This window comes from Poecilia reticulata, chromosome 6 (assembly GCF_904066995.2).
Source record: "Poecilia reticulata chromosome 6, P_reticulata-male-v2, whole genome shotgun sequence".
NCBI classification, from domain to species: Eukaryota; Metazoa; Chordata; class Actinopteri; order Cyprinodontiformes; family Poeciliidae; genus Poecilia; species Poecilia reticulata.
The window spans coordinates 22,853,264-22,871,779 of record NC_088835.1 but is presented as its reverse complement, the minus strand read 5'-3'; the positions used below and the strand labels follow the sequence as shown (position 1 = coordinate 22,871,779).

At 38.0% G+C, this 18,516-nt stretch overlaps 2 protein-coding genes across 4 annotated transcripts in view; one reads left to right on the top strand and one right to left on the bottom strand.

Moving 5' to 3' along the window:
- frmd5a (FERM domain containing 5a) overlaps positions 1–7,714 on the top strand; it is a 56,392-nt gene extending 48,678 nt beyond the window's left edge. The window contains exon 14 of the mRNA XM_008412326.3: positions 1,601–7,714. Within this exon, the coding sequence (XP_008410548.1) occupies positions 1,601–2,187 (587 nt within the window). The 3' untranslated portion in view covers positions 2,188–7,714. The remainder of the gene's footprint in view (positions 1–1,600) is intronic.
- Positions 7,715–8,436: 722 nt separating this feature from the next.
- On the bottom strand, positions 8,437–18,246 carry blm (BLM RecQ like helicase). 3 transcript variants are annotated; one of them, XM_008412329.3, is made up of 22 exons: positions 17,905–18,246; positions 17,289–17,349; positions 16,568–17,198; positions 16,326–16,461; positions 15,577–15,683; positions 15,387–15,501; positions 14,661–15,295; positions 14,219–14,395; positions 13,820–13,938; positions 13,569–13,682; positions 13,389–13,487; positions 13,142–13,290; positions 12,931–13,037; positions 12,502–12,662; positions 12,181–12,376; positions 11,289–11,479; positions 11,051–11,195; positions 10,761–10,960; positions 9,728–9,920; positions 9,531–9,653; positions 9,252–9,435; positions 8,438–8,800 (listed from the first exon to the last, which is right to left on the bottom strand). In XM_008412329.3, the coding sequence occupies exons 1-22, from the start codon at positions 17,997–17,999 to the stop codon at positions 8,629–8,631; spliced, it is 4,110 nt and encodes a 1,369-aa protein (XP_008410551.1). In that variant the 5' UTR covers positions 18,000–18,246; the 3' UTR covers positions 8,438–8,628. The 3 variants fall into 3 exon arrangements, with proteins under 3 accessions (XP_008410550.1, XP_017160905.1, XP_008410551.1); XM_008412328.3 differs by having other exon boundaries at positions 8,437–8,800; positions 16,568–17,349; XM_017305416.2 differs by having other exon boundaries at positions 8,437–8,800; positions 15,577–15,680; positions 16,568–17,349.
- Positions 18,247–18,516: the final 270 nt, after the last annotated feature.

The window sequence follows — 18,516 nt, the reverse complement described above, 5'->3', positions numbered from 1 at the left end:
AAATTCAAATGCTAACACTACCATTAAAATGCCTGGCAGGTTCTGTATCCTTGGTCGTAGGAACATTATAATGTGGGGGTGATTTGCTTCTGGAGGGACTGGTGCAAAAATTGGACGCAAACCTTGCTCACTGATTCTTTAATCTCCCCCTGGGTCACTTCCTTGGTGCAATTAAATTGCCAAATAAATGGAAAAGCTTATAACATTGTATGTTTAAACTAAAAACATTTTTCTTGACTAATAGTTGTGTGTTTGTGGAAGACAGGGTAATAGTAATTATAGAATTGGGTCCAGTGGCTTACGAACGTGTTTATGTCTCTTGACAGATCATTTCTGTGATTATCTGCTGGACTTGATTGACTATTTTGTGTTTTTCTTGTTGTCAGAGTCACTTTGATTTCCATTTAGTTTTCTGACTGCAGTGTTTTCCATGAGTATCCTTCCTGTATTAAAAATGTATTTCAGTTTCTCCTCTCGCGCTTCCTCCCATGCTCTCTCTACTTACCTCCTCCTTGATATTTATGTATTTATGTTTATGTCCATTTATAACTTCCATGCTTTTCCTTTTTTGTTGTCTTCTACCTCTTTCCCTATATGGTTCTGCTTGTGTCCTGCCAGCAGTTGCAATGTAATTTCTTTTTATTATTTTTCAATAAACTAACACCAAATAGTGCATAATTATAGAGTAAAAAAAATATAAATGATTGTATTTATATTTGTACTTGTATTCAGCCCTGCATTCCACCTCTTGGCTTTAGTTTTGGTTGTTGCCCTGGTAGGTGACAAATATTCACTGCAGTCTAAAGTCTCTTGCAGCCTCTAAAAAGTTTTCTTCAAGTATTAAAATGGTATTTAGTGCCATTCATTCCCCCATCAACTCTGACAAGCTTCCCTGTTCCTGCTCAAATAAAGCATCACCACAGCATGATGCTGCTGACTCCATGGATCAATGGTGTATTCAGGTGATGTTAAATCTTGGTGTTGTACAACTAGACCAAAAACATTGAAGTCATTTGACAAGAGCGCCTTCTTCCACATGTGTGATACTTCACCTATAATTTCTAGTAAACTACAATTTGGACTTCATTTAACTGTTTTTCTTTCTTTTTTTGTTGTTGCCAGTATTCTAAAAAGACCAAATTTGTGCACTGCTAATAATTCTCCTAATAACAGATTCCCCCACTGAAGCTTTGGGTCTCTGCAGCTCCCCGATAGTTACCACAGGCCTCTTTGATGCTTCTCTTATTACTGCTCCTCTTGCTCTGTCTATTGCTGGATGATGGTTTGGATGGTGATATGTTTGAGATGAGAAGTTAGAAATAGTATTTTATAAGCTGTCCCTGCTTAACCTTGGTGTACCAAGTTTTGACGCTTTGTCATTTAAAACTGGCTCAACATGTGACTAAATAGTTAAATTGATTGCATATTTGTTTATAACCATATTATCCAGACAACAGGCAATTCTTGGACTTGGTCGATTGATTGAGAAATATGCAAACATTTTACATAGACATTTTAGTCGTTCAAGCCAACCTTTCCAACCTAATGCATTTTTTATTTTTATTTTTTCCACTTTTTGTCTTTTTACTCATTCCCCCAGGCCTGGAGTCTTTGCGTGACAGTGCCCACTCTACACCGGTGCGTTCGGTGTCCCATGGAGAGTCTTTCCTACCGCGGTCCCGCAGCCACGCTACAGATGCCAGCGAGGGGATGGCAGTCATCTCGGACGAGGCCTACAGTCCCTCAGATAGCGTCCTTCCCACCCCGGTGGCTGAACACAGCACAGACATGGCCGTCTCACGCCAAATAAACGGCGCGCCCTGCAGCATCGACGAGGAAAAGGAGTCGGAGGCGGGCACCCCGATGCGCGGGGATGGGGGCGATTTCGGGGCGGATGGTAGAGCTGCACAGGAAGGAGCGGGGGAGGACTCAGCCCTGAGCGAGGTGGAACAGGTGAATAAGTTTGTCTTAAGCGTCCTCCGCTTGCTCCTCGTCACCATTGGACTCCTTTTTGTCTTGCTCCTCCTCCTTATCATCCTCACCGAGTCAGACCTTGACATCGCATTTTTAAGCGACATCCGTCAAACCCCCGAGTTCGAACAGTTCCATTTTGAGTACTTTTGTCCGCTCAGACGGTGGTTCGCCTGCAAGCTCCGCTGGGTGGGCGGGTTGCTCATTGACAACTGAGGGTGCGGTTGTAGCATCACAAAGCCCGTTCAGGTTTGTGAGAATGTGACTAGGAGTCTGGACAACTTCATCCGAACCAAGAACCCAGCTTCTCATATTCCTCTTGCAGAAAAAGAAACAAACAAAACAACTTGGACCTCTCCTTCTAACACTAAGCCAGGATCTTTCTCCCACCACCTCAACTCTTTAGTTGCACCCCCCTCTCTCCTACTACCATGTTTGTTTGTTTTTGCTTAGCAAAGCCTGAAAACTTTTTTTTCTGCGTTTTTAGTGTCATTTCAGGAACTTTATTTTTACAAAAAACACAAAAAAAAAAAAAATTAATTATGAAAATAAGTAACTGAGGAACCTAAAATTTATGTTTCTGTGGAATGGAATATGTTGATTTTTTTTTTTTTTTTTTTTTTTTGTTCTTGGCGCAGATTAGCATTGCAGATGGTTATTTATTTCTGAGAAGCATACAGTGGGATATGAAAGGCTAAATACCCCAGTTGCAAGTTTTTATTATGTTAAAAAAATAGGTTGGATCATGGCAAATAACTTCAAGACTTTTTCCTTTAATGTGACATATTTAATTTCTCCTCAACAAATAAACAAATCTGTTAGAAAAAGATAAAGTTGTTCGCCCACCGTTAAACTAATACTTTGTTGAAGTAGCTTCAACAAATACTACACTGTTGAGCAAAGTGTAGTATAATTTTTATATCTCTGTATTTGTAAATAAGGTGGCAAAGGAAGACATTTTCCCAAAAAACAAAAATGACTGCGCAGTTTTAAAAGAACATCCTACCACACAGCAAAATGTGGTAGCGGCAGCATCATGACCTGGGTTTACTTTTCTTCACAGAAAGAAAGTGGTTCCAAACACCTTCAGTTGTTAAAGAAAAATGAAAATTTCAGCATCCCAGCACGCATCCAAATCAACACATGAATGGCTTCACTAAAGAAAAAGTAAAGTTTTGATTTAAACAACAGCTTACGAAGTTTTTTGGTCCACCTGGAAAGGGTTATGAACAGGATTTGTCTTCAGAATGGGGGAGTAATCCAATATTACCAAGTCATGATGTGGTATGCTGATGAGACTGGATGGTGAAACTGAATCAAAAGATGCTTCTGTAAGGTATTAGTTTCAGTTTATACACACTTCTGCAATCAAGTATGACACATTATTTGCATCTAGATTTTCCCCTAACAAATTTATGTTTTCTGTTAAATGATACAGAGCAATATCACATAATGTAACATGATGTATCAAAAAAAATAAAAAAATCTGCCTTTTTATCAGGGGTGTGTAGATATTTGAGAGCCACTGTATGTAATGAAGAGAAAAAGGGGGAGGTAATGAATGTTAATCCAGGAAGTTGATTCATCTTCAAGAGATGCAAGTCAGTTAAGAGTCTGGAAAGGCCAACTGCTGCGATGGAGTCGAGGTCTTTTTATATCCATTCATTATTATAAGAAGACAAAGAGCCGATTAACTTCTTATATAAAAGACCGAGAGGAATAGTTTGAAAAGGGAGAAAAGAAAGAGGTGTTAAAATGGAAAACAGACAGGGTGATTACCAAATGCCTTTTTTTTGAAAACATATTTATGACTGTTTAGATTTTTGGGGGCGATCGCTTAAGTCTTGTTGAACATCCATAGACAGTGCTATACGAGATCAGCTGATGGATATGAAAGTAGTTTTTCAATTATTTTCTAAGAATCCAGTGAACTGAAGCTGTAGTGTCCTGGGGCTCGATCGCGTCTGATGCAGTTAGAGAAATCCTCACGATGAGCAAAGATTCACTGGCACTAGTAGATAGTGTTCTAGCTAGATGTGCAATGCTGATGTGATTTTTATTAAATAAGTACTTTGAATGTGCTCATTTATTTGCTTTTGATTTTTTTGTTTTGTTTGTTTTCATCAAATTGAAATTCAATGAATTTCAGTAACTTTTTTTATGAAGAGCTTGGTCTATTTTGGTTTCAGCCTTGCCCTTCAGTTTGTGTATTATACTATATTATTATAACTGCTAGAATAAGAGCAACGATGTACATTTTTGTACAAAATAGTTTGTTTACTATTATATATCGACAGTTTTTTTTCCATGTATATTTTACCAGAACTGAAATGTTATTTTGTTATTGAAGATTAAATTATACCTTTTTTAGCACTGCGTTTCAAGTGAGGTCAGACGCGCTGGAGACGTGGAAGGAGTTGGGGGAGAAAAAAAAAAAGTTGAACGGGACTTTTTATCAAGATTCACTCACCAGTTATCACATCTCCTCTCACTAGCAATGGTCAGTCTAAAGTCTGCAGTGTCTGTTTAGTTATTACTGATTAACTTCAAATATCATTTAGTGGTGCCGACCGTTGAAAAATCCGATTTTATCTGTTGTAACTTTATCAGACGTTTTACGTGAAAGGAGAGATATGGCTCCTTCAATACTTCCTATTATTTTTTGGTAAAGATGTGTAAAAAGTCTTAAAATGGATTAGACTTTCATAATTGTAACACAAGTTCATGCGTAATTTTTTTAAGGTACACGTTTTAATGTGTCTTAATTTATTCAGTGGGGCCAAAAATGCATTTTAGGAAACAACCAACAGCTTTTAAAAAAAACAAATCCCCGCTGTAGAACCTTTTACCAGTCGGACATCTATTAGCCTTCATTTCACAAGGTTTGAGCATACATAGAGGGACTTCTCATCCAGACTCTTAGGTTTCTTTTATGCACTTTTCTCAACTCGACCCTTTGGTTTTATGTAATATTTATGACTAAAATGGTCAAAGAAAAGGTCGATTTGATGTTTTCTGAACCACTAGTTTTTCTTTGGTATGTGTTGGATCATGTTTCTGATGAAAGGCCCCAAAATGACCCATTTCCAGCTGTCCATTAGAAACCATCATATTTTTATGTAAAAGGCTTCTAGCATTTCAAAGAATTGATGACACAATAAATCTCAAGCTATCTTGAAGATTAAACAGACCCACAGCATCACAGATCCTCTATCACAGTTAACACTGAGTATTTGATTGTATGAGTCTATTTTCCTTTCAAATGGAATATTATGAGAGTACATGGCACCAAAATAAAAAGAACCAGAGCGCACACAGATTCACAGATCCTCCACCTAACTTAACAATGGTGATGAAATACTTCCACATGCTCTTCCTCTATCTCACATTTCAGACTAGGTTACTCCATGATGCTTCTTTCTCTACTGCAGTTCTCCAACATTTTACTGTTCTTCTAATTGTGTCCAGTGGTTAAAAGAAATAAGGCTCTTCGTCACCAGATAAATAAGTAGTCTTGGATTACCAGTTAAAATGAATTATGTAGTAAAAATGCTCTGATTATCTTTATTTTTAATGCCAATAAATGTGTTTTTTCTGACATTACAAATGAAATCATATTAAAGATACAAGTTTTTTTTTTTTGTATTTCACTGAGATTATGGTAGAACAATAAAAAAGTGATTTATTTTAAGGTTTGTTACACATCTTTACCATGGTTGCCGATATGTGGAGACGGTGCACAGCTGTAAGCCTGTTTCACTGCATCAACAGACCAATAAATAGAAAACACTTGATTGATTAATGATCTAATTTACTTATGTTTCTGTGACAATACATTGGATAAACTGGAATTGACGTGATTTGTTTATTGATGTATTGAATTGCCAGTTACTTTCACAAATATTGCCAAGTTTGTCTGCTGCAGTTTAAGCATTTAATTTTGTTGGTTATTACATAAACATAAATAGATTGGAGATTCTTTGTATTTTAATAGAGCTGTTGACTCTCCTGCATGTCAGCTTCAGGGAGCAATAACCGTAATGGCTGCTGGATGGTGGCTAAATTCTGGCCTTTTTTTTTGTAATTGTGTATGAGAACAAACACAAGATTCAAGTTGATAATGGTAGATGGAGAAACTGAAGCAGATTATCCACGACCGAAGGGAAAATAGTACAAAAGGATGATCTGAAACAGTTTGGCAATAGAAAGCACTTTGTTACTATCTGTATGTGTAATGGCTGGACAGGGTTCTCCTTTTTTAACCTTCCTGCAGCTGCTCCTCTGAAAGGCCTGGCGGTGCTACTTTTCTGTCTGCTCTGGTGTAATACGAGCCCATCAGTCCCTGGTGCGGTTGTAGTCCTGATGGGGGAGTAGCGTGCTCTCTGGCATTGTGGCTGGATCCACTCCCGTAGCTCAGTATCTTTCTCAGTCAGTGGTAATCACTGTTGCAGCAAACATTTTATATCAAACCAACAGAGCTACACTAGAAGGCAACCTGTCCTCCACTTCAACTGGGAACTTTTTTTAATATTTCAGTATAATTACAAAGTACAGATAAAGCACACATTTCAGAACATTAGAAAAAGTAGGGTATTTTTTTTAATTATTTGTACATTTATGTTATATTTATTACTTCCTTATGGAATTCCAGAAATGTCACTATTACATAAATAATTTTTTAAAAATGTCACTCATTTCAAATTCAAAACAAATACATAATCTATGACATCAATAAGTGTTTAAATTTCCCACTTATTTTTTTAATTATTAATAAAAGCACATTTAACTTTAAGAGTTATTTAGATGTTCTGTCAACTTTATTCTGTCAAAGATCAGAACCGACACTGCTGTCATTTTTAATTGGTCAGACACCAATGTGGTTCAGAAAATTGATTTAGCACTTAATTATAATTTTGGAATAGGACACAATATTTGAATTAACTATCTCATAATTTATTTAAATATTTATCTTTGTTAAATATATAAATATTTATTAGATCAACTTTTATTTATTACCTAGTGGCACTTTTGGAATTCCATGCTTCTTCACCCAGCCATATTGTTGTTATGAAACATTTCTTTGAAGAATGCGCAGGTGTTTTGTTGACATCTATCAGCATTATGTAGCTTTAGTGGTCTCCAAACATGCAACATTCATTTTTTTTAAGGCAGCATTATTCTAGGAGCAATAAACCAGCTCTAGGAGCAAACGGTGAGATGCACAGAAATAAAAAGTTGAATGTTTCATATCTCACTCATGTCTCTTTCTTGAAATAAGCACATACAAAACTGCTGCTGGGCTTACTCTGACAGTGACCTGCAAAGTTACAGCTGTATTGAGCAAGATAACATTTTCAAAGACTTCTTGAGTTGATGTTTGTTCTGCTGTCTATTTCTGTTTTATTGACTGTTGTTCCTTGTGCCTGCATCTTACAGTAACCAAAGTGGCTGAAATGAAGGAACAAAGTTGCTTTCAGCAACAGATCTCTGCATCTGTCTCTATTTTTATGGTGAAAAGAAAAAGGACAAGTTTCTAAAAATGCTAAACATAATCTTGGGGGACGCTCAGATCCCATCTTGGTTTTGCATTCAACGTTTACATCCCATTTCATGTTTACATGTAATTCTTTTCATTTGCTTTTATTCTCTTTAACGGGATATGAGTGTAGGTTTGGTCAGATGTGCAACTATGATCAATATATTTTCTTGTCTGTAATTTATAAAGAAAATGGGGTCATCAGTACTTGAAGCAGTGTTTTATTTTATTTTTTTTGCACTGAAAGATTAAGTACTCATTTCACTTTAACTGCTGAAAAATTAGATTTTTAGTTGTTTTTTTTTCCTTACACCATCTCAGGCACGTAAGAGGTTCAACTGATTTTCTTTTTATACAGTATGCAGAATAAATCAACTTAGTTAACCTAATTTTCATATTTAATCCTGGCAAGTCATGTTGCACAACACAAATAATGAAACTTGCCATGACTTTAAATCCAGCTCTGCTTTCTGCCTCTCCGTTACTCCGGGTAGAAATCCCCCACACTACGGCGCATACATGTCAGAATATGTGCGTTAACGTGTCTGGTGGTGTGATTTGTACTTTGCCTTGTTTTTTCTTCCTTCGATTGGAGATTGTTATGTTAAATTGAATTATGTTAAATATTTAAAACATGTAAATCTTCTAAAAATCCATGTGCCAAATCCAGTTCTTGTTTCGTCTGATCCATTCCAAACCCATGTTTGTACTGTAGGCAAGCTTCTGTACAAGTCGGTAAAAAATATTGTTTCTCCCCAATAGTCCCTGTATCTGGTGCCATTAAAGGAAACTATTCAAACTTGAAATAAAGAAAAACAAACAAACAAAAAAAAGTGTCTGTCGTTGTGGTTCATGTGTTCAGAATCCTCTTTTCAACAAGCAAAATACAACTTGGAGAAATATTTATAGAAAATCTGTTTATTACAAAAAAAAAAAAAACAGCGATTGAGTCATTGAGCTCATAAAATTTACATGCATCAATTTACAGCAGTCACAACAGAAAACATTTCACTAGCAGTACAGAATTACAACGTACAGCTCTTACATTAAAGATGTACATCTTTAAAGTTACAAAACTCTAAACTAGCTGAACATTTGAGAGATTGAGAACAAAACCCCACTTAGCTGAAGTGAGAATAGGTTGGCTTTAAAAACGGCCGCTGGCTGCTTTGAGGAGTGGGGGCAGACAGGAATCCTAGTTTTTTGCCTGCTGCAGAACTCGTAGACCCCCGACCCGAACTCTGGGAGCCACCCGTGGAGCCGGAAGACGACTTATTGTAGCTATAGCCACGACTACATCCACAGCCACAAAGAAAAGAGGAAAAACAGACATCAGAAAATGAAACTTTAATTGTCACCCCCCCACCAAACAGATTGCAGCTACTTCAAGCTTTTTTGTCACATGTGAAATGTTTCAGACCATCAAATATGAATCAGACAGAGATAAGCTGAGGGGATGATAGTGACGATGGCGGTAGGAGTTCGTCCTGCAATTGGTAGGTTGCCGGTTTGATTCACTCCGCCACTGTCATTGCCTGGTGGTCATCACTTCAGACTGTGAAGAGCTTTATCCAAACCAACCAAGTTTGAAGGTAGATAGACTACTTTCTATATTTAATTGGGTTATCTTGATGAATATAAAATTTGTCTGATGATCTGAAATACTTCAAATGAACAAAGAAAACTCAGAAGAAACCTGGGAGGTGGTGATTACTTTTGGTAATGAAACTATGACTCTACATACCCTTTAGAGGAATTGCCTTGGTTGCCGTATGCTTTCTTCTTAGAATACTTGAAGAACGGAGCTTTCTTCCTCTTTTGTCCTCGAGCAGACTGGTTGCTGAAATAGGTGGAGGACTCCGTATTGTCATCTTCTGTGCGTCTTGTGTCTATCCAGCCATTTCCAGCACTTTCAGTCTGCTCATCCACTACAGAGAAAAAAAAAAATCATCACAACAGTGTATACCACACACATGCAATGTAAAAAAAAACCTTAGAATAATGAAGATGCATGTCCTCTTACCAGGTAGCTGCCATTCAGAGTATTTCTGAAGAACCTTAATGACTTCAGCTCCATACTTCTCCAGTTTGTCCTCCGTCACTCCATCAATTTGTAAAAGAACCTCCGGATCGGAAGAAAGTTTCTCTGGATGTGGGAAAGAATAAAGTTATAAAATTCACTTCAAATCCAATTATCTGATACACAGTCTCAGAAATTACCAGATATTTTCTTCAAGGCGGCAGTGGAGAAGATGTTGTAATAGTGAAGGCCAAACGCTTTGCCCAGCTGCTTGCACAGATCTATCAGCTCCTTCAGACAATTCTGAACCATTTCCTCTCTCTTGGAGATGCTCTTCACAGCAGCTCTCTGCTTCCTGATGCTGGACGCGCTCTCCGTCTCATAGAACTCCACCTAAATAAGACCAGTATGGAAGACTGTTGATTTATTCACCAATAAATAAGAGAAGGACAACAAAACAAAAACGTCACACTTTGTCCTAACTCGGCAAAGTCCATTTGGGCACCGAAAGGTAGAAATTACCTAAGATGAGTTAATAACTAAAATCTGAAATGGATCTGGATGTATTTTTTAACATGTAACAAAATAAAACATGCCTCTTCAAACCAGAAAGGCACCAACACATAATATTTGACTGTGTAGTGTAACAGTGCAGAATGATTGTTTATTGTTGTAAACAGAAATCTGGCAATTTCCTTGAAAAAGACATTTTGAAATTGTATTTTTTGGTCACCTATTGGAAATGCAAAAAGGATTGACTGAACACTCAAACTTTCCCAAGACAGCTAGCTATGTGTCTCAGTTTATATGTTTTAATTATTTATGACACAATAATATTGGATTCCTGGAAGGAGCAACCCAAGGCTCAGGGATGAAGACAACACAGCTCATACGACAGCTACGTCAGACCGTTCCAGCTTTGCAGCAACAAATCTGCTGCAGTTTTTATTTTCTCATGTCCTTGTCAGTACAAAACATCAGCTGGCATTCTTATTTTATTACACAGGTCTATAATTGTTTTCTCCTCATGTTCCTCCTGTAAGTTTACTCAAAATAATTATTTGTAGCAGCGAATACTTAATATCTCATCACACTATCCAAGTGAAGTTTTTTTTTTTCCTGGACCGTCTTTCAAATTTTTATGATATTAGTTAAAAAAAAAAAAAAAAAAGCCTCTCCTTAAGACGATTTCCTAATCAGCTCTGTTGTGTAATTTGACGGTTGACCAGTTACCTCCATGTGACCGGACAGTATGTTCATTGCTTTTGATCCAGCAGAAATGTAAGACACGGCTTGGCCGTTGTTGGTGATGTAGAGATCCTCGACCAGAACGTTATCTAGAACCAGTTTCTTGAAGAGACGGTCTGCATTGTGGCGAGAGTAAGCAGCTCCCATCCCAAACATTCCTGTCTGTATTTTGGCAGATTTAGCCCCTGGAGAAGATATGTTTCAAAACATGAGGTGTATAGTAAATATTGTACTTTTTTAATACTAGTTTTATCGCAGGAAATAAAAGCGTTTACCTATAAATATGTCCACGAGCATGTTCAGTGTCAGTCGGTTTTGCTGGGGTGTCTTTCCAAACCTTGCTCCAACTTTCTCACAGTTCTCCTGGACAAACCTCACAATCTTATTCACATCGTCGGTCACCTTCCTCAATTTATATTGCTGCATGAAAGAAAATGAATAACATTCAATCATTTGTGTCAGGTTTTCCAACCAATCTCAAAAAACCAAACAAACAAAGAAAACGGTTCCTACATTGGGTTTGGCGCAGTTATCGCAGCTGACATCCGGATGGTCTTTACAGAAGTTTCTGTTGAACTTCAGTTCTCCAAAGTAGGCGAGAAGTTGAATCCTTCTGCACTCCATCACGTTCTCACAGAAGTGCACCATGCTGTGGAGGTTGTTGAAATGAGTCGTCTTGGCGTGTTTGTCGCCTTCTCGGTCCACTGCGATGACAAAAGAACAACCAGAAACTACTTAAGGGGAGAACATTGCAAATCTCCCTCAAAACTAAGAGACATTTAAAACAACAAACAACAGTTTCAGTACTATTTGGGACCATGAGTTGACGGTATTTATTTTGCAACAGGTTGGCATGCACGGTTAATCAAGCCATAATTAGAAATAACAGTATTAAATTTAGATCTATTAACCAATATTCCCAATAATAATAATAATAAAGCAACCTAGTTCCTTATTGCAAGTGTTATATTATATAATATGGATTTCTTTTTGGCTTAAGTTTTGGGAGTGCTTATTTTGTGGAATACTGTCCCCTTTTTGGCATTTAGGTGCTTGTACAGTAACACAAGTGTAATAATCTATTAAATTGTTATTTGTCAGCCTGTCTGCAACTGGTTTCTTTGCGGACATGCCGTAAATAGTGTGTCAATTATAGTTTAAAAAAAAATATTGGGAACTTTTAAAATGAGATTCTGAGACATTTGCTATCTCTTATTTATAGTAGAAATGCATCATAACACCATAGGCTTGGAGGACATGACAGAAAACAATTCAGAACCTGTCAAAGGTGATAGTGAAGTTCTGCGACTGATTATTTAAAACTCTGGTCTAATCTTGATTCTGGTAACCAGTTCATGTCTCATAATTAGTATAGTTTTATTTTTATTATTTTTTTGTTACATACTGCTGATGATCCTTTTGATGCGGTGGACGTCACTATAGGAATAAAACAGAATGCAGTGGGAGATTTCTCCATCTCTGCCGGCTCTTCCGGACTCCTGGTAGTAACCCTCCATTGATTTGGGCAGACTGGCGTGGATCACGTAGCGCACATCAGGCTTGTCTATACCCATACCAAAGGCTATTGTGGCACAAATGACCTGGAGGACAAAAGCGCAAACAAACCCAATCAGTAGGAAACCTCAGTATCCATCAGCAGGTGGAGTTAGCAGTTCCCAAATCTTTTAACGTTTAAACTGGGAATCTTCATGAGTTGTGATCTGACCTGACAACCGTCCTGATTGATCCATTTGCTCTGCACATATTCTCTGTCGCCATCGCTCAGTCCGGCGTGATACGACAGTGCCTGTATCCCTGCTCTCTTCAGACTCTCTGCCAGGGCATCGCAGTCATTACGAGACAGGCAGTATACAATGCCAGAGTCTCCTGCCAGAATGAGAAAAAGAAAACAAAACATGAAAAGTGCTGTTATGCATTTCAGCTAAACTGGAGTAATGATAATACAAAATAATTAAAACATTACTTTTACACTGACAAAACAAAATTCTGTCTTTACAGCCAGACAACCTTTTTCCTCCTCAGTAGACCGTTATTGCTGCCCTCAAGTCTTCACATACAGTTGAATTTTTAACCTTGCAGTAACAACAGTGTTCCAAAAATAGCGCCAGGATCGGAAAGTGACTGAATTATTTACGTGGGTAGTGCTTCTTGATCCAGCTGATGCAGTCTTCGTCAACCTTTTTGGGTTTCTTGGGCAAAACGGCGTACTTGAGGTTTGCTCTGTTGAAACTCATGGTGAATCTGAAAAACAAACAGAAAGCATGCAGTCACTCCTGGCTGTCTGAGGTTGGCGTTCGGAATTGCCGCCATAAATAAGTGATGCGGTCTGAAAAATGAACACATACACTTGCGGTTTACTCATGTTTAGCTGGTTGAGGATGTCTTTCTGCACACGGGGGGTGGCGGTAGCCGTCAGGGCCATCATTGGTATGTTGGGAAACTTCTGACGCAGTTCATGCAACTTCTTGTAGTCTGGACGAAAATCATGACCCCACTGGAAAAACATGGGGATAATTTCATGGTTCATTGAGGTTGATTAAAAAAATGTAAGCATAGTTGTCTGTATATACACACAGAAGTGCAGCAACCTACCTGACTGACACAATGTGCCTCATCAATGACAAAGCGGGCTAGAAGGCCTCGCTCATACAGGTTCTGCAGAGCAGAGATCAACCTGTTGCTTGCGCTCAACTTAAAGGAAAAATAAAACCACCAATCGTCAGAATATAAATAAAATTAGAAATTTTACAAACACAAATCACTAAAACTCACCTTTTCAGGTGTGACATACAGCAGTTTAATGATTGGGTCTTTGCGGGAGAGCTGCATATAAATCCTTCCTGCCTCGCTGTCACTTTTATCACCAGACAGACTTGTTGCTGGAATCTGAAATTTAGGTAGAAGTTAATTTACTACATGTTTCATTTTGTGTGGCAAAGTAAACTAAATATTACAATAACTTATCTAATCTTATATTCAATGCAAAAAAAAAAAAATCAACTGGTGCCTGACAAAATACTCACATCCAGAGTGGTGAGTTTCTGGATCTGGTCAACGATAAGCGACTTAAGCGGAGAAACAACAACAGCCACTCCAGGTGAGAGACAGGCAGGCAGCTGGTAGCACAAACTTTTACCCCCTCCTATAAAAAGCACACCAAAGTGAGAAAAGAGGTTATTTTTCACAGTGGTTGTTTAATTGAAAACATCTGGGACAGGATGTTAAATGCAGCAGACTGTTGTTGACGTCTTGGAATAGATACCAGGGACAACACTCTTTCAAAAATGGTAATCAGAAGAATTTGCAACTATATGAATTAAATTATAACACTAACAAAGCAAACAACAGTTCATCTTACTAGAAACTGGTTACATTTTAAGAGCAATGTTTGTTAAATACAACAGAAGTCTGCTCAAACCAACCTGTTGGCATCAAAACAAATGCATCTTCTCCCAGCAAAACGGCGTTAATCGCTTCCAGCTGATTAAATCTGAACTGATGGAGTCCAAAGCGTTTATGAAAAATCTTCATCATCTCCTGCGAATGAGGGAAGTTAAAGCCTCGGAAGCGATCATGAGCTGGGTTTTTGAAGTTGGGCTCTAAAAAATGTGAGAAAGATGTTAAATAAGAACATATGCTGTGTCCTGTAAAAAAATAAAGACTATATAATATTGGATTAGTGCAACAAGACATATTACAGTTTGTTCAGAGGCTGATAACAGTTCAACTCCAGTGTAATTTACTGCCATCTAGTGACCAAATGTAAAACAATTGACTAATATTTTTGGGTAAGAAAGAACATTGTTTTTCCAAGTGAAAATATTCAAATATTTCACTGGAAATACTGGTTACATTTTGCCTTGCCTGGTGAATAAATCTTCTGAGGTTTTGGAGCAGAAACAGGAGTCACTGGTTTCTTGTCCCATGACGCCTTGTTTGGTCCTCCTTTTGTCACAGCAGCACATGTAGTGTTTGGGTTTTCACTCCACGCAGACGGAGTCGGAGGTTCATCAAAGTAATCAGGGATGTCAGAATCATTAAAGTCATCTATATCAAAATCGTCAACATCAAAGTCATCTTCAAAGTCTGTGGTTATTGCATGTGTTGGGGTTTTGGATTCGAGTTGCTCATGTTCCGATTTCTTGGCGGAGAAGAAAAGATCAGAATCATTAACATCGGAGTTTGTTTTCTCTGAGAGACTAAAATGTGGTTTTGTGAAGCTTTGGGCTGACGGAGAGTCGCAAATACTGCTTTCCCTCTTATTCCAGGGCTTTGAACTGGCACTGTCCAAGTAATCAGAGTCACAGTCCACAGAGATTACTGACGATCTTTGGGAATTCAGAGGTTTTTTAGTGTCCAAAAAGAGGGAACTGCTGGGGGACGTCAGACTAGATGCACTATAACTGGAAAAAGTTTCTTTGTAGCTGGTGTCAGAAATCACTGTGCTGTCCGGCTGCGGCATGCGCAAAGAATCAACCCCACAAGCAAGAATCCTCTTCCTGTAAGAAAAAGGGAATGACTGCAGTCACACTTGGATTCAACCAAAAAAAAGACATTAGCACATCTCCTGCTGAGTATAAGTGAACAAACCTGTGGGCCCTCTTTAGCAAAAGTTCGTTCCCACAGGTCATAGCGATCAGTTCATGTTCGGGGATGGAATCGACCAGAGTGCAGATGGACTCCATAATGCTGAAGAGTTGTTCCTCTGCAGGAATGAAAGAGGCTAAACTGAGTACAAAAACTTTAAAAAGAAAAAGAAAACCAAGTAAATCAAACTCACTTGTTTTGTCACTGGAGAGGTGATTAGAAGGTTCAAGCAGAGTTGTGGCAGGGCTGTTTGACTGGAAAAGTTTGTCTCTGCTCTGTACAATGCCTGAGTGAGTTCTTCTATGAAAACAAGAAAAAAAAAAAAAACATTTTTGCTGAATTTTATGAGACCTCAGATAAGTTCCACATGCAGATGAATGGATTCAATAACATAGCTTATGAAAGTCAACACCTGAATCTCAATGAAATGCATCTACTCTAGGAATATTCTCTAAAACAATAATTGTTAAAGTAGATTTAAATGACTATTTTCTGTTTTCCCCCAAAAACGTGTATTCAAAACTAAGAAGCATTTAAAAACTGAAGCAGCTTACAAGATTTTTTTCAGTGTTTAATAGAACAGAAGAAAAACTTTTTGCATTAATACAATCAATCAGATTACGAACTGCAACGGCGCTCCTACACGTTTTTGTTGTCAAAATTACCTATGTTATTATATTAAAATTAACTCTATTCTCAATTCCTGGTATGTGAGGGTGGATGAACACATAGATCAGTAGATCAATAAATGGATTCACAAACACACTGGTAAATATATAAAAGGATGATCAAATGGACAGGTGAACATATGGGTATACAAGAAAATGAAATAAAGAATAGACAGAAATATTTATCTTTACTTATCCAAACCTGGAAATCTCCCAATCAAATTTTATAGTAGGAACTCCATTTCAATAGCTGTGTGACATGATATTTGCCCACCTTGTCTCTGCTGAAGAAGGCCTATAAAAAGTCTCATCAGGAGGAGGTGAAGGAGGAATGTAATCCACGTCTTCCTCAGGTTCAGAGTTGTCATTTAGCTTGATCACATTGGGATCAATCCATTTCCCCTTTTCATCTGAGAAGCACAAGAAACATCTCACTGTGACCCGTTGTATTTTAGCTCTTATCAAGACTATATCGGCTGTCCATATTCGAACATTTTAAACCAGAACGCCACTTACCTGTTTTATCTTTTGAAGGTTCAGACATGGTGCTGATCTCCTCATCGCTATCACTCAACACAGATGTGACATGTGGAGGAGGACAGCGCCTTCTGGTCCTTTTAACAGGAGTATCTTCCACTTCATCGTCTGGAAGTTCGTCAACTAAACTAGGTTCTAATGAGTCTGTTGTTTTACCAATTTTGGATTCAGGCTCTTCTTCTTTCTCCATGCAAGATTGTTCTCTGTTCTTCTTGCTTAACTCCAATTCTAAATGACCAGAATCATGACTTTGCTTTCCAGTGAACTCTGGAAAGTCTTCATCTGAGGATGACACTGTCTCGGTGACCCGCACTGATTTCTCTGAGCAGAGGGAGTCGTTTTTTGTTTTGGCAGGTGTTTCAAAGTCTTCAAAATCATCCCAGTCGTCAACAGGTAAATCAGATAAATCTAATCCTGCGGAGTCGATTCCTTTCCCACCACAGGAGGACTGGTTGTTGGGTTTAGCAGGAGCAGCAATCACCTTACCGCCAGTATCTGCTGGGAGTGCCTCACATGTTGAAGTGGAGTTACCTGCTGGGCTGAAATTGGACTTGGATTTTGAACTTGGAGAGAAGAAGTTGTTGATTTTGGATTTCTGAGTTCTTTCAAGCTTGTTTGAAAATGTTAAAGAAGATTTAGTCACCAAACTGTTCCCCAGCACATTCACGTTCCTGTTTGCCAAAATGTTTGGACTGTTTACCTTTGTTGGGTACTGCACTTTAGTTGTACCCGGTGAAGATTTCTTTTTGAATGAGAAAGCCCTGAAAGTGCAAACATATAATAAATTCAAAAAGCAGATACAGATACAGGGGAATATCTTGTGAATTTTTTTTTATCAAGCTTTAACAACTGAAAACTATATAAAGACAATTATCTTCGTTTTAGGTATGTTTTTCATGCACGTTTTCTTTGTGTTCAATACTTTACATTTCTACCTTCAGACCTACTGATAGTTAACATGTTTTAAGGGTTTATTTTATCACCTTTATGGGACTGCTGATTTTTAAACTCCTTGTAGGCATTTTTAAATCACATATACATTTATTTTGTAATTGCTTTGGTAGAAGCTGCAGATGTAGCTCTCCAGAAGTCGGTAACTTGACTGTCATTATCTTGATCTCAACTTTAACATTTTAATTTAAAGCGGGAAAACCTAGTTCTAAATACTATTTTGTTATAGTTTAAAACGGATAAGTATGCATTTTCAGACAAAATTAAAGTTAAATGACTGCTATGATACAAGCTAGCCCTGCTGATAGCTCAAATCTGTTAGCTTGTTTTCTTTTCGCGTTTTGCTGTAAAGGAACAGCACTTACCCCGTTTTAGGTTTAGCCAGAGACAGCTTGTTGTGAGCAGCGTTGTTGTGTCTCGCCAGCTGTTCCTTCAGATTATTTTGAGGCAAACTGGACATTTTTGTTGTGAAGCTGAGCTAACCTATGTTAGCTGAGGGGCTACAAGACTTCTGGTTAAGAAACTGCACTCAGTTTTCTAAACATTGCTCGCGACACCGGACGGGAGCACGTGCGTTTAGTTCTTCCAACCGCTGGTTTGTAAATCTTCATTCATCTGGCGCAGACTTTTGAGCTTCTCTTGGACCAGGAAGACAACAAAATACTGGATTTTGCGCCGAACCAATAAAACGAATCCTCATTGGCTGAAGATGAGCGCGTAAGAGCATTCTGGGAAATGTATGCTTTAGGTGTGCAATATATCCCCGTAATATGTGAGGGCCAAGTTTAACAATCAATATGACTTTCAATAATTTGGAAATCGAACATTTCAAGCCAGTCTGGAGTGATGTCAACTGATTGTTTAAATGTAAAAAATTTTCACCCGGCTTATATAAAAAGATTATAAGCTTCTCAGTTAGAAAATCAATTCAGTTTATTTATTTCACAGCAGGTTATCTCAAGCCACTTTTCAGAAAA